Here is an 11,884-nt window from a genome sequence, read left to right on the forward strand (position 1 = left end):
CGGGACTAGAGTTAATAATACCATATTGTCACACTTTCTTCTCAACTGCTCATGGAACATAATCCAGGATAGATCATATCTTGGGTCACAAATCAAGCCTTGGTAAATTTAAGAAAATTGAAATTGTATTAAGTATCTTTTCTGATCACAATGCTATGAGACTAGATATCAATTACAGGAAAAAATCTGTACAAAAATACAAATACATGGAGGCTAAACAATACACTACTTAATAACCAAGAGATCACTGAGGAAATCAAAAAATACCGAGAAACAAATGACAATGAAAACAAGATAACCCAAAACCTATGGGATGCAGCAAAAGCAGTTCTAAGAGGGAAGTTTATAGCCTTACAATCCTACCTCAAGAAACAAGAAACATGAAACATCTCAAATAAACAACCTAACCTTATACCTAAAGCAATTAGACAAAGAAGAACAAAAAAACCCCAAAGTTAGCAGAAGGAAAGAAATCATAAAGATCAGATCAGAAATAAATGAAAAAGAAATGGAGGAAACAATAGCTAAGAGCAATAAAACTAAAAGCTGGTTCTTTGAGAAGATAAACAAAATTGATAAACCACTAGCCAGACTCATCAAGAAAAAAAGGGAGAAGACTCAAATCAATAGAATTAGAAATGAAAAAGGAGAAGTAACAACTGACACTGCAGAAATACAAAGGATCATGAGAGATTACTACAAGCAACTATATGCCAATAAAATGGGCAACCTGGAAGAAATGGACACAGTCTTAGAAGAGCACAACCTTCCAAGACTGAACCAAGAAGAAATAGGAACTATAAACAGACCAATCACAAGCACTGAAATTGAGACTGTGATTAAAAATCTTCCAACAAACAAAAGCCCAGGACCACATGGCTTCACAGGCAAAATTCTATCAAACAGTTAGAGAAGAGCTAACACCTATCCTTCTCAAACTCTTCCAAAATATAGCAGAGAGAGGAACACTCCCAACCTCATTTGACAAGGCCACCATCACCCTGATACCAAAACAAGACAAAGATGTCACAAAGAAAGAAAACTACAGGCCAATATCACTGATGAACATAGATGCAAAAATCCTCAACAAATTACTAGCAAACAGAATCCAACAGCACATTAAAAGGATCATACACCATGATCAAGTGGGGTTTATCCCAGGAATGCAAGGATTCTTCAATATATGCAAATCAATCAATGTGATACACCATATTTACAAATTGAAGGATAAAAACCATATGATCATCTCAATAGATGCAGAAAAAGCTTTCAACAAAATTCAACACCCATTTATGATAAAAATCCTCCAGAAAGTAGGCATAGAGGGAACTTACCTCAACATAATAAAGGCCATATATGACAAACCCACAGCCAACATCATTCTTAACAGTGAAAAACTGAAAACATTTCCACTAAGATCAGGAACAAGACAAGGTTGCCCACTCTCACCACTATTATTCCACACAGTTTTGGAAGTTTTAGCCACAGCAATCAGAGAAGAAAAAGAAAGCAAAGGAATCCAAGTCGGAAAAGAAGAAGTAAAGCTGTCACTGTTTGCAGATGACATGGTACTATACATAGAGAATCCTAAAGACGTTACCAGAAAACTACTAGAGCTAATCAATGAATTTGGTAAAGTAGAAGGATAAAAAATTAATGCACAGAAATCTCTTGCATTCCTATACACCAATGATGAAAAACCTGAAAGAGAAATTAAGGAAACACTCCCATTTGCCATTGCAACAAAAAGAATAAAATACTTAGGAATAAGTCTACCTAAGGAGACCAAAGACCTGTATGAAGAAAACTATAAGACACTGATGAAAGAAATTAAAGATGATACAAACAGATGGAGAGATGTACCATGTTCTTGCATTGGAAGAATTAACATTGTGAAAATGACTATACTACCCAAAGCAATCTACAGATTCAATGCAAATCCTATCAAACTACCAATGGCATTTTTCACAGAACTAGAACAAAAAATTTCACAGTTTGTATGGAGACACAAAAGACCCCGAATAGCCAAAGCAATCTTGAGAAAGAAAAACAGAGCTGGAGGAATCAGGCTCCCTGACTTCAGACTATACTGCAAAGCTACAGTAATCAAGACAGTATGGTACTGGGAAAAAAACAGAAATATAGATCAATGGAACAGGATAGAAAGCCCAGAAATAAACCCATGCACATATGGCCATCTTACCTTTGATAAAGGCAGTAAGAATATACAATGGAAAAAAGACAGCCTCTTCAATAAGTGGTGCTGGGAAAACTGGACAGCTACATGTAAAAGAATGAAATTAGAACACTCCCTAACACCATGCACAAAAATAACCTCAAAATGGATTAAAGACTTAAATGTAAGGCCAGACACTATAAAACTCTTAGAGGAAAACATAGGCAGAACACTCTATAACATAAATCACAGCAAGGTCCTTTTTGACCCAGCTCCTAGAGAAATGGAAATAAAAACAAAAATTAAAAAATGGGACCTAATGAAACTTAAAAGCTTTTGCACAGCAAAGGAAAACATAAACAAGATGAAAAAACAACCCTCAGAATGGGAGAAAATATTTGTAAATGAAGCAACTGACAAAGGACTAATCTCCAAAATTTACAAGCAGCTCATGCAGCTCAATATCAAAAAAACAAACAACCCAGTCCAAAAATGGGCAGAAGACCTAAATAGACATTTCTCCAAAGAAGATATACAGACAGCCAACAAACACATGAAAGAATGCTCAACATCACTAATCATTAGAGAAATGCAAATCAAAACTACAATGACATATCGCCTCACACCAGTCAGAATGGCCATGATCAAAAAATCTACAAACAATAAATGCTGGAGAGGGTGTGGAGAAAAGGGACCCCTCTTGCACTGTTGGTGGCAATGTAAATTGATATAGCCACTATGGAGAACAGTATGGAGGTTTCTTAAAAAACTAAAAATAGAACTACCATACGACCCTGAAATCCCACTACTGGGCATATACACTGAGAAAACGATAATTCAAAAAGAGTCATGTACCACAATGTTCATTGCAGCTCTATTTACAATAGCCAGGACATGGAAGCAACCTAAGTGTCCATCGATAGATGAATGGATAAAGAAGATGTGGCACATATATACAATGGAATATTACTCAGCCATAAAAAGAAACGAAATTGAGTTATTTGTAGTGAGGTGGATGGACCTAGAGTCTGTCATACAGGCTGAAGTAAGTCAGAAAGAGAAAAACAATACTGTATGCTATCACATATATATGGAATCTAAAAAAAAAGAAAATGGTTCTGAAGAACCTAGGGGTAGGACAGGAATAAAGACGCAGACATAGAGAATGGACTTGAGGACACGGGGAGGGGGAAGGGTAAGCTGGGACGAAGTGAGAGAGTGGCATGGACTTTTATACACTACCAAATGTAAAATAGATAGCTAGTCGGAAGCAGCCGCATAGCACAGGGAGATCAGCTGGGTGCTTTGTGTCCACCTAGAGGGGTGGGATAGGGAGGGTGGGAGGGAGATGCAAGAGGGAGGAGATATGGGGATATATGTATATGTATAGCTGATTCACTTTGTTATACAGCAGAAACTAACACACCACTTTAAAGCAATTATACTCCAATAAAGATGTTTAAAAAAAAATACTGTATTGTTTATTTGAAAGTGGCTGTGAGAGTAGATCTTAAAAGTCCTCATCACACACACACACACACACACACACACTCACACACACACACACACACAAATTGTAACTATGTGAGGGGATGGATGTTGACCGTTTCAGCGAATTTTGCCAACAGCCTAAGTGAGCCTGGAAGCGAATTCTTCTCAATGGGGTGCCAGGCCGGCTGACACCAAGATTTTGGCCTTACAAGACAGAGAACCCAGCCATGCCTACCAGACTTCTGACCCAAGAACTGGGAGATAATTAATGGAGGTTGTTTTAAGCCTCTAAATGTGTGGTGAATTGTTACAGCAGCAACAGAAAGCAAACGCAGTAAGATTTAAGATACACAAGGAAGGAACATAGGGGCCTTCAGATGCCACCTGGAACCTAATTCCACGTCTGGCATTTGTGTTGCCTCCAGATTTTCAAAACAAGGCCCCATCTATCAGCTCACCCTCACTTCCTAGGAACGCCGAGAACAGGACTGAAGGAAATGACCGATTCGGGTATTCAGTGAGGAGCCCGAGGCAGAGCGAGGTGCATGGCTTGCCTGCCACGGTGTGTCTGGTTAGTGGGAGGACCGAGGTGAGAACTCCAGACTCGTGGCTCCCAGCCCAGGAACGTTTGGAACCACCAGAGGAAGGAGGTGTTAAAGAACATACTGGTTACTCACCTTTCTGTAGATGGCAAATATGGTTCCAATGGAGGCCAGGCAGTCGATGTTCGAAGATCCATCCAGTGGGTCAAAGCAGACCACGTATTTCCCCTACATGCACAGAGGGCAGAACACCTGATCAGGTCACCTTCCGAGCAACACACTCTGTGTAAGTGGCTGTGTGTGGCAGACAACACTACACCAAAAGCGATTCAGAGCAAAGGGATATCCTCGTCAAAAAATGCAATTACTTAAGGAGTGCATAGTGTATCAGCATACATTAACTGTGCAGCTCAGAGCCCGCCTGCCCATAAACAGATTAGTTGACACCCACAGAGGGTGATGAAGGTCCCACCCACCTCCAAATAGCTCTCCTCCCACCTGCCCTGGCTCCACCCTCCACTCCTACCTGGGACCAGTGGGGACTCAGAGCTGCTGCGGGTGTGAGAGGAAACCAGGTCTGAAATGGGCACCTTGCAGGGAAGAGGTGGAGAAGCTGAAGACGAATTTGGACAAGCTCTACCCACGTCCACAGTAAGGTCGGCTATTGATTTACTGATACTTCTGAGCCTCTCCCCAGACAGGCTTTTTTCATTTTAGCACATTTTTACTGAAAGAAAATCTCAGAACAATGTCCCAGGACCTCTGGGTTTGTCTTATTAAAATAGCTGGTATGTATGACTACATCAGGAGAATAAAAATACTCCTCTGGGTTTTGCTGCATCCACCCTACCTTGCTGATGTGAAGACCAGAGACAGAGTAGGTGGGGTCTTGAGATACCATGTCCCTCAAGCCCACTCACGCTGCTGTCACCGGCAGTTTGGTGGAAAGAAAACACCAGATACTTTTTACAGGCCTCCTATGTACAAGGTTCTGTGAGAGCCTTAGTGATGGGGACTGGGGTGTCCTGGCTAATTAAACACTGGTAATCAAGCATCAAGTAAAATGGGAGTCATTTTTCCCACCACTAAACTACTTTCCCCTGACTTTCCAATGAGTAATGCCCTAGCTTAATGTGAGCTTTCTTCCTTTCTTTCTTTCCCTTTCTTTCCTTCCTTTCTTTCTTTCTTTCTTTCCTTCCTTCCTTCCTTCCTTCTTTCTTTCTTCCTTTTCTCCTTTCTTTTTTCCTTGTTCAACAGGAGGTGAGGCGGGGAGGGCAGTGGAATTCATAAGCTTGGAAATTCCCCATTCTCCCTGTAGATAAGCCAATTCAGCCCATTCATTTCATACATGCATGCATTCAACAGGTATTTGTTGAACATCAAGCATATGCTGGAGAAGGTTCACGAGCTGATGTGGGAACAAGCAAGGAGTATTCAAGAACTAGCGTGAAGACCTGTGTAGCTCAGGCCAACAGGGAAAGAAAACGTGAGATTTGATCAGAGAGATAATCAAGAGTCATATCGGTGGAAATTGAAAGTTGAAAATAATAGGTGTGACTTAGCCTAATTATGTGAGACAACAAGTATAACATGCTTTGGCACAGTCCCCACCCTACAGCAAGTGTTCAATAAATTTGGCTTTACTTTACTTTTTCCATCCTTTCAGCTAATCACAAGGAAATGGCACCTTGTCCCCAAGACCCACTGTACAAAACAAGGGCCAACAGTCTTAGCGTTTATTTGGCATTACTGTACAGCAGCTGAATATGGGTTGAATTTTTTGGCTACCAGCTTTTTTTTTTTTTAATAAACTGTGAAAACATAGTGAATATAGACCCTCCCCAGTCATGCCCTGCAGTAACCAAGTTTACCATTGCATTAAGGCCAGAGCAACGATCTTTACAAATTCTTTTATGTTTTAGTCTAACAGTTTGTCAGGCATGAAGAAATCTCTGCTGAAACCAAACCGCCTTGGGGAAGGGGCTGAGAGTACAGTGGGGATGAGACGATTAAGAGACGGTATAGTACCACAGGAACTCTACTTTTTACTGGACTGGATTTTCAAGCGCTCCAAAATGTTGGGACTTGTTACCAGTACAGTAAGTGAAAACCCATGATGAACCCCATCCACTGAGAAGTTTTGGTAAAGCACTCTGATTTATTTCCTGAATGAATAACTGCCCTATTACGGAGTCTGTTTGACTAGACAGCATAAGGCTTCCAACTAAAGAAGTATGTAATCCCTTGTTTGTTTCCAGAAAATAAAAAATTAAGCAATAGAGGGAAATACTAGAAATAAAAAAAAGCAAGTCAACCAAAGTCTTCCCAACTCAGTTGCGCCCTCTACTGGTGAGTAGAGGAACTTCAGCCCGGCTGCCACACTCACCCTCTTCTCCCGGGCGGTGACAAGCGCGTCTTTATTCTCTTCCGAGACCAGGACGCAGGTGCTGTAGGAGGACTGGAGCATGTTGATCACCAGGGAATTGGATAACACGTCCAGTTTCTTCACCTCATCCCCTGTCACGTTCACGCTTCCCGCGATTCCGTACCTAAGAAGACAAAAGGCTGGAGGAAATCAGGAAGGGAGCCTGGACTCCAGCAAAGATGCCCAGACGCCAAGATACCACCCCTGTATCCCTCTTTTCCCTTCATGGCTCCAGAGTCTCCAAATTATAAATACGACCAAGTGCGTCCTCTCTCACAGCGCTGGTTCTTACCCTTGGTTCCTTTACACCTCAGGGATATTGTCCTAAGTCCCTCGTCGTCCCAGTAACACTAACCAGAATTCAATCTTACTAACGAGCAACCCTGCCCCCCGCCCTGGGAGAGAGAATTCATAAAGTCAGACACATCGCCATAATTAATAACTCTAAAAAATAAAGGACCGTGGCTTTCCAGCCCCAGAATTTCTAGTATTTGTTGATTATCCTCAAATAGTGGCCTGCTGGGCTGAACTAAAATTTGCTCTGCTGTAGCTTGGCATTACTTGAATAAGAAGGAAAGTGGGGGACAGACTTAACTAGTTTGATTTGATTCTTTACCACCATTCCAAGCAATGTAAGAATGAACACTACTGTAAGAATTCTATCTGGAGGCTTTGTGTTTTAGAGGATTGCTATGCAAAGGTCTCCAGGGAATTCCCTGGGGGTCCCGTGGTTAGGACTCAGTGCTTTCACTTCCCCAGGCCCGGGTTTGATCCCTGGTTGGGGAACTAAGATCCCGAAAGCTGCGTGGCTCGGCCAAAAAAAAAAAAAAAAAAAGTCTCCAGCTCCCAACCTTGTGGGTGGGATCCTTCTAAAATCAGTCAGATCACCCCTGTCTCTCCAGAGTCCCCAGGCCCCCCACAGTGGGTTTCAGGCTGCACCAAGGAAGGCCTGGTCCCACACTGGCCTTGCCTCTTGGCCCTCTCACCCTCAGTCTCAGCCTCTGGAACCCAACAGGCACACACCTGCCTTACACAGACCCCTGGGTTCCCTGTCCCCCACCCCCCATGCTCTTCTCTCCGTGAGCCACATGGCTATCACCCCCCTCAAGCCTTTCTCATGCCAACAGCCACCAAGGTCCTGAGGCCACCAGCACCCAGCAAGCTGCTTCTCTCCTCTCCCCCTTCACTCATGGTATCCCCCCCACGGGAGTGCTTTCTGCCCACAGACAGCTTTCTTCTACTTGCCCTCCTAACCTCTTCCAGAAGCTTCCCTGGTGCCACACACACCAGATACAGCCTTGTCAGCCTTTCCAGAGCAGCTCACAATCTGTTTGTGGGAATGTCCTTCCTGCTGGATTATCTGCTCACCGAAGGCAAGAGCTGTGACTCACTGTACTTGTTTCCACAGTGCTCAGATGCTCAATATACGTTCACTGAATTATGAAGAATGGATGGCAGGAAAGTAATTCCCTCCCTCTCCTTTTTGTTAATGCCATTTATTTGTTGAAGGAATCCTCAGGCGGCTCTAACAGGTAGCCAGGGTTGAGATCCACTGATTCACCCTAAGCCGGGGCGGGGGACAACTCATTTCCCACCCTTTTCCCTGATTGACAGCCTCTCCCCTCCCCCACAGATCCCCCCATCACTTGATGTCTGATGTGATGAGATCTGCCTTGGAAAACAATACTGGTGGCCTCACCTCAAAGACTGTACCTTCTGGTTCAAAATAAAAGCAAACACACAACAGCAGCCACAAAACTGGGTTATTTTGCATCAGAATTTAAAGGGTCCACAAACCCAGTCCTCTTGTTTAACTGGAATCTTGATGGGGCTTCTACCGGAGAATGAAGAGCTGGGGTGCCCGAGGCCTGTGGGTGGTGGAGCTGAGAAACAGGCTCTCTGTCCTGTGCTTTGCAAACACTTCCTCCACCTCCACAACAACCCCGCCCTTATCCCGCCCCTCAACCCACCCTCTGCACCCTCCCTGCAGGTGCGGGGCATTCTGCTCTGCCTGCCCCCTCCCACCATCCACACCCCTCCTTTCAGAAAGAATGGAAGATCCTCACAATGAGATCTAATTGCCTGACAACTGCTCCAAGTTAGATCACGGGCAGAAAAACGCTTTTTAACCCGTAAGACAGTATTTTTTACGATCTTAACTAACATTTAAGCTTTACTGATAATTTTTTAATGGATTGTTCTGCTGTTTTGACACTAGAAAGCTGTGGAGAGGATTCCAGGGGTGGTATTCTAGCATTCCCTTCTTGCTACAGAAAGGAGCAGAGAAAAAAGAAGAAAAATATGAGACTTTCTGATCCGTTTTGCATTTATCGAGCAGGTGTCTAGAAATGTCTTCCCAAAAAGAGGAAGCAAAGGAATGAGGGGCTTGAGGCCCCCTAAATGGGAAAGTGGCAGGAATATGTTAAAGTCCCATTTTCATGAGCAGAATTGCTCTGGGATAGGATGCAACCTTTTAGCTCTTTGAGAAGCAATTCCAGGGTCCTCTTAAAATTATCTCAGCATCTTATTAGAAAGAAGGAATTTCCAGACAATGGACTTCTCCCACTGACACTTTGGGTATCTATTACAGAGGCACCCAGGGAAGGATGTGGCCTGAATTGGCAAAATACGTGGTCTCTGCTTTACGGAGGACACCTGCCTCAGCCTCCGAGAAAATGCGAAAGCCTGACGTCTTGTTTCCACGGGCTGCGCCTGCCACCTAGTGGTGAGTCAGCGACATCGCCCTGTTAGCCGGCAAATTTCCCCAGGTTCGGGCTTGGAGCCACAGTAATAAGGAGCATTTATTATGGGGCTGGCACTGTCGAAGTCATCATCACATGGACCTACTAAGCCTTACAACTAGCCCTACGAGTTAGGTGCTATTAGTATCCAATCCGTTTTACAATTTTACAGCGAGAGTAGATCATTGACCATGATCACATGGCACAAAAAACCAAGTCAGAGGAGCGCCTGAATTATCCAACCGCTGAGTCCACGTCCTCTGGACACTCCATGGCCACAAAGTCAGAGTTCTGCAGCGATTAGCACGACCCCACCACAGCAGCCCCTGCCCAGCCCAGCCCCCCTGCACTGGGGAGCCCATTAACATGGGTAACACTGAGAGGTCAGCAGGCAACCCAGGAAACTGCTCTATGCGTAGCCCAGCTCACCACCAGATAGGAGCAGAACAGAGGCAAGTAGCTGTGTCTCACGTTCATGAAGGTCTTTAAAGGTAGAGCTGGCCATTATTGCCAAATGAGGTACTCATACAGTTATAGCAATACACAGACAGGGGGAAAACCAGTCACAATCACCTTTAACTTGGAGCTCATTACTGAGTCACAAAGCATTATATAAATAAAGTCTGTAATTATCACATTTTTTGTGTGTTAAAAGTACTAAGTTGTTTGAATAAATATTTCAAATTATTGGACTTTGTTATTTCTTCATTTTGGAATAATAATAATAATAACAACAATGGGTCTCTTCATCTTCTGCGAGGACCTCCACGGCAATTGCTACCAGGAAAATGGAAGCCCAAAGAAAGACTGCTTCTTTTCACCACAGACTTAAACTGGACCCTTGGCTGTGAGAATCAGCAGCTGTAGCATGAACTTGGGTAAAGCACCAAGAGAGCAAAGTGGGAGAACACTGTGCATGCCCTCCTCCCGGGCCCAGCACCTCCTAGCTTCCTGCACACCAAGTGGAGAGAAGATTGAGTCACAGAGAAGAAATAAAATATTGTTTTAAAAGCAAAAGACTCTTTTCGATGGTGAGAAAGGAGATGGATGACGGGCCCTGGGATTCAGTAAATGATTTCTACCTCCTAATGACTATGGGCAAAGGTCATGGTAATAAAACACTCATATCTGCAAAGGGCGTCAAGCGTCCTCTCAAGCCTACTGGCGGTTGCTTTGTGCCAGTGAGAATGCAAGCACAAGTCACGATAACTCAGGATATGTTTCAATGCAACAAGCCCCTGAGCTTGTTATCATTATAATACATGGTAACTGGGAAAATTATATACTTTTTCTCCATAGCATGTCTCCAAGTATTTGTTTCTTTCTTGAAACAAGTCAAAGGCCCCTTTATCAAAGCACACCTGGCAGAAACTTTAAAGGCAACTTCCCTCCAGGGCGCACGGGCTAATACTTCTGAGCCAGTTTCGGCCCAAGCACCTAGAGCTCTGCCCACCCCCACCTGGGCCCCCGTCGCTGCGTGTCGCCGGGGTGGCGCGGGGCGGGGGGGGGCGGGGGGGGCGGGGGGGAGGGGGGGGTAGACTCACAGATGGGCTAGGCCGGCCTTGCGCACGGCCGAGGAGATGGCTTTGATGGCCGTCAGCATGGAGTTGAGCAGCTGTGTGAGCTCCCCGGTGCCTTTGGCCTGACGCCCCTTTTCCATAACATAGCGGGTCAGGGTGAGCATGTCCGTTGCGAAGGGGCTTCTGTCCCCCATTGCGGCGGGTAGTTTTTCAAATCCTTTTCTCCCTGCAGAAGAAAGCCTTATCTCTAAGGGCTGGTCAGTGGCTCTGCGGTATCAGAGCTGATTAGAAATCTGTACTGGCCGTGCCAGGACCTTTAAGGGAAAGTGCCCCAGGCCACGTGGTTGAAATAACTGGGCGAGTCCTCAAGGAAACCTCTCGGGCCTGGCTGATCTGAAGGCTGCCAAGCTGTAAATAGAACCGGGCAGCTGGGAAACACAGACCTACTTTTTCTTGACGAGCCTTTTTCTTTAAAGATCCTAAGAAGCAACCGTTTAGTAAAGGTAAGAGATGAGAATTACAGCCACTAAAAAAAAAAAAAAAAAAAAAAACAAGAAAAAGGTCCATAAAACCCTCTTATTCAAAGACTCAGAAGGTTTCTTCACATGTATCTACTGCAGGGCCCCATTCCCTCACATTGCAGGAGGCAGATTGGCAGATATCTTATCTGGGGTATAGGTCACATAACAAAATAATGGCAATCCTGGGACTTCTTAGCCAGGGTTCTTTCATATGTTTGAAAAGGATGCTTTTAAATTCCAAAAAGCATGTATAATTGGATGGATATTTATAATAGGTATTCAAATCTGGAAGAAAAAAATATTCCTAGTGCCTAGCACTAGGGTTATTTTATCAATTCTTTATTTTTTCAATTTCTCTAGATTTGCATTTTTATAGCAAAAATGATGCTTGCTTATTGAAAAGGAAACACTACAGAACCAGCCCATCCTCCAACCCACTGCCTAGAAATAACTGCATTAGAGGTGGTG

The 11,884-nt window shown here is 43.9% G+C and overlaps 1 protein-coding gene across 1 annotated transcript in view; it reads right to left on the minus strand.

The window, feature by feature from the left end:
* The window catches only part of FBP2 (fructose-bisphosphatase 2), a 36,632-nt gene extending 25,473 nt beyond the window's left edge, over positions 1-11,159 (minus strand). The window contains exons 1-3 of the mRNA XM_061199299.1: positions 10,920-11,159; positions 6,596-6,758; positions 4,345-4,437 (exon numbers count right to left, since the gene is read on the minus strand). Of these exons, the coding sequence (XP_061055282.1) occupies positions 4,345-4,437; positions 6,596-6,758; positions 10,920-11,089 (426 nt within the window). The 5' untranslated portion in view covers positions 11,090-11,159. The remainder of the gene's footprint in view (positions 1-4,344; positions 4,438-6,595; positions 6,759-10,919) is intronic.
* Positions 11,160-11,884: the final 725 nt, after the last annotated feature.

Source organism: Eubalaena glacialis, chromosome 9, assembly GCF_028564815.1.
Source record: "Eubalaena glacialis isolate mEubGla1 chromosome 9, mEubGla1.1.hap2.+ XY, whole genome shotgun sequence".
Taxonomy (NCBI): domain Eukaryota; kingdom Metazoa; phylum Chordata; class Mammalia; order Artiodactyla; family Balaenidae; genus Eubalaena; species Eubalaena glacialis.